We start from the raw sequence: 3538 nt of genomic DNA, 5'->3' as shown, positions 1-3538 counted from the left end.
TATATATATATATATATATATATATATATATATATATATATATATATATATATATATATATATATATATATATATATATATATATATTGCACAATCAAGAATTAGGCGAAGGTGCCTCCTTTTCTAACTTTTTACTTGTTCACCTTTGCTTGAAAACATATCTTGAAGGTTTTCTTCGTCCTTTCTCAAAAACACTTCTTCTCCGTTCCTTCTCTCGCTCTTTTCTCATCCTCTTCGCTCTCGCTCCGTGGCGCGACGAGGGGTCCGGGAGGAACGCCCAGCGCGGGTCGTCTAAATAGGATAATATGTTTGTACATTTTGGACGTGGGGGTTATCGCGTGGGTGCCGTGGCGGGCGCTGCCGTATCAGTGTACCGAGTTTTCTTGGTTTTCTTTATCTTTATTTATCTTTATTCTATTTTCTTCTCTTCGTGGAATGTCGTTCTTGGCGTCTTGGTCCGTGTGTGGTCTCTGGTCAGTGTCGTATCACAGATGGGGGAGTGTCGTGTTGTGTCAAAGTGTTCGTTTCGTGTCAGAGATATGTCTGTGTGTCACTCCAGGGCCACGGGAGAGGACCGAGGGGGGAGGGAGGGAAGGAGGGGGGACGTCACGTGGGGGACGACCCTGCGAGGGGGAGGTCACGTGGGGGACGACCCTGCGAGGGGGAGGTCACGTGAGGGACGACCCGACGAGGGAAAGGTCACGTGGGGGTCATCAGAAGGTCACGACGATGCCGCAGTCGAGCACCGTGACCTCCGTGATGTCCTTGAGCTTGGTGGCGGCCTTGAGGACCTCGAGCCCCGCCTCCACCTTCCCGAAGACGCGGCAGTAGCTGGTGCCGGGACCCGGGTGCTTGGTGGTGATGGCGAAGCGCGACCCGCTGCCGAGGCTGCTTGGCCCCGTGTGGCCCTCCGCCTCGCACCAGCCCCACACCAGCCCCACCGACGCCCTCTTCTGGCACTCGCGCCCCAGCTCCTCCTCCTCCATGGCGACGTCGTCCAGCCCGCCGCCCACCACGTACTCCCCCGGCCGCCCCTTGTAGCCCACCTGCAGGAGTTGCGTGTCCACGTAGCTCCGCCCGCCCTGGCCCGTGCACAGGGACAGGAACTGCTGCCCGCGGCGGTCGTTGGGCGTGAGGCGGATGTGCACACGCCCACGCGCCGCGCCGCCCCAGCCCATCTCCAGGAACACCACGCTGTAGAAGGGGTCCACCAGCTGCATGGCCTCGCTGTGCTGCGGAGAGAGAGATAAACAGATAAATAAAGGAGTAAGTAAATAAATACATGACAAAGTAAATAAATAAATATATGACAAATCAAATAATTACATGACCTTAAGATAAATAGATAAATATATGACCTTAAATCAAATAATTACATGACCTTAAGGTAAATAAATATATGACCTTAAATCAAATAAATAAATACATGACCTTAAATTAAATAAATAAATATGTAACCTTCTAGTAAGTATATAAATACATGACCTCAAAGTAAATAAATAAATACATGACCTTACAGTAGATAAATAATTATATGGCCTTATAGTAAATAAATAAATATATAACCTTAAAGTAAATAAATAATCATATGACATTAAAGTAAATAAATAAATATATGACCTTAAAACAAATAAATAATTCTATTATATTAAATTAGACAAATAAATATATGACCTTAAAATATATAAGTAGACTCTACAGACAGAACAAACACATAAAACTATCTTCTCTATCTAACTATCTATCTATCCATCTAGCTATCTATCTGTCTGTCTCTCTTTCTTTCTGTCTCTTTCTCTACATATCTTTCTGAGTGCCTCTCTTTCTCTCTCCCTCCCTCTTCCTCCCTTCCTTCCTCCCTCCTTCTTCCTCTCCCTCTCTTCCTCTCGCTCCCTCTCTCTCATTCTCTCTCTCTCTCATTCTCTCTCTCTCTCATCTCTCTCTTTCTCTTTCTCTTTCTCTTTCTCTTCTCTCTCTCTCTCTCTCTCTCTCTCTCTCTCTCTCTCTCTCTCTCTCTCTCTCTCTCTCTCTCTCTCTCTCTCTCTCTATTTCTCTCTCTCTCTCACCTTCTCTCTCTCCCTCTCTCCCTCTCTCCCTCTCTCCCTCTCTCCCTCCCTCCCACCTCCCTCCTCCCTCTCCCTCTCCCTCCCTCCATCCTTCCCCTTCTCCCTCTCCTTACTTCCCTCCTTCCCTAATTCCCTCCCTCCCTCCCTTTCTTCTTCATTCCCTCCCTTTCCCTCCCTCCCTCCCTCCCTTCCCTCTCTCCGTCCCTCTATCTCCCTCCCTTCCTCCCTCCCTCCCTCTCCTTCCCTCCCTCCCTCTCCCTCCCTCCCTCTCCTTCCCTCCCTCCCTCTCCTTACCTCCCTCCATCCATCCCTACCTCCCTCTCTCCCTCTCCTTCTTCCTCCCTCTCCTTCCCTCCCTCTCTCCCTCTCCTTCCCTCCCTCCCTCTCCTCCATTCCCTTCCTCCCTCCCTCCCTCTCCTTCCCTCCCTCCCTCCCTCCCTCTCCTTCCCTCCCTCCCTCTCACCTTCAGAACCCGAGCATAAGGTGGAGCGGGCTGGTCCTTGAGCACGTGGAGGTACAGCTTCTCGTCGCTCAAGGTCATCCTTGCGGAGCGCGGGGGGGAGGCGCCGGGGAAGGGGGGGGAGGAGGAGGAGGGGTCGTCGAGGGCGTACACCCCCCCGGCCTCCAGCTCGCCCACCACGCCTGATCGACCGCGGGCGCCCTTCTGTAGGGAGAGAGAGGGAGAGAGGGTGAGAAGGGGGCAGGGAGGAAGGGAGGGAGGAGGGAGGGAGGGAGGGGAAGGGTGATAGAGAGGGAGAGGGAGGGAGAGGTTGGGAAAGGGAGGGGAAGGGTGATAGAGAGGGAGAGGGTGAGAAAGGGAAGGGATAAAGGGAGGGAGAGAGGGAAGGAGAGAGGGATGGGAAAGGTGAGTGGGACGGAGGGAGGGAGGGGGAATAAGAGGGATGTAAGGTAAGAGGGAGGGAGGGAGGGATGTAAGGAAGGTGGGAGGGAGGGATGGAAGGGTGATAGAGAGAGAGGGGAAAGGTGAGAGGGAGGGAGGGAGGGGAAGAGTGATAGAGAGGGAAGGAAGGGTAATAGAAAAGGAGGGAGGGAGGGATGTAAGGAAGGTGGGAGGGAGGATGGGAGTGAGGGAGAGTGAGGAAGGAAGGTAAGGTGGAAAGAAGAGGAATAGAGAAAGGGAGGAAGGAGGGAGCAGAAGAAAGGAAGAGCAAGGATGAGAGGGTGAGAGGGAGGGAGAAACAGGAATACAGAGAGAAGAAAAAAAATCGCGAGGACAGAAAAAAAAAAACAGAAGGAGAAAGAGACAAAGAGAAGAGAGAGAGAGAGAGAGTGAGAAAGTCAGAGAAAGAATCAGGGACAGAGAGAGAGAGAGAAAGAGAAAGATTCAGAGATAGTAACAGAGATAGATAGAGAGAGAAAGAGCAAGGAACAAAAAGAAGGAGAGACAGAGAGAAAAGAACAGAAAAAAAAACAGAAAAGTAGAGAGAAAGAGAAAGGAACAAAAAGAAGGA

The 3538-nt window shown here is 50.8% G+C and overlaps 1 protein-coding gene across 1 annotated transcript in view; it reads right to left on the bottom strand.

The window, feature by feature from the left end:
- Nucleotides 1–417: 417 nt before the first annotated feature.
- LOC113815693 (uncharacterized) overlaps nucleotides 418–3538 on the bottom strand; it is an 18925-nt gene continuing 15804 nt past the window's right edge. The window contains exons 3-4 of the mRNA XM_070121224.1: nucleotides 2530–2730; nucleotides 418–1232 (exon numbers count right to left, since the gene is read on the bottom strand). Coding sequence (XP_069977325.1) covers nucleotides 714–1232; nucleotides 2530–2730 — 720 coding nt within the window. The 3' untranslated portion in view covers nucleotides 418–713. The remainder of the gene's footprint in view (nucleotides 1233–2529; nucleotides 2731–3538) is intronic.

The sequence above is a fragment of the Penaeus vannamei genome, chromosome 4, assembly GCF_042767895.1.
Source record: "Penaeus vannamei isolate JL-2024 chromosome 4, ASM4276789v1, whole genome shotgun sequence".
NCBI lineage: Eukaryota > Metazoa > Arthropoda > Malacostraca > Decapoda > Penaeidae > Penaeus > Penaeus vannamei.
Note: the sequence above shows the minus strand (reverse complement) of the source record. Positions and strands in the feature narration are given on the sequence as shown.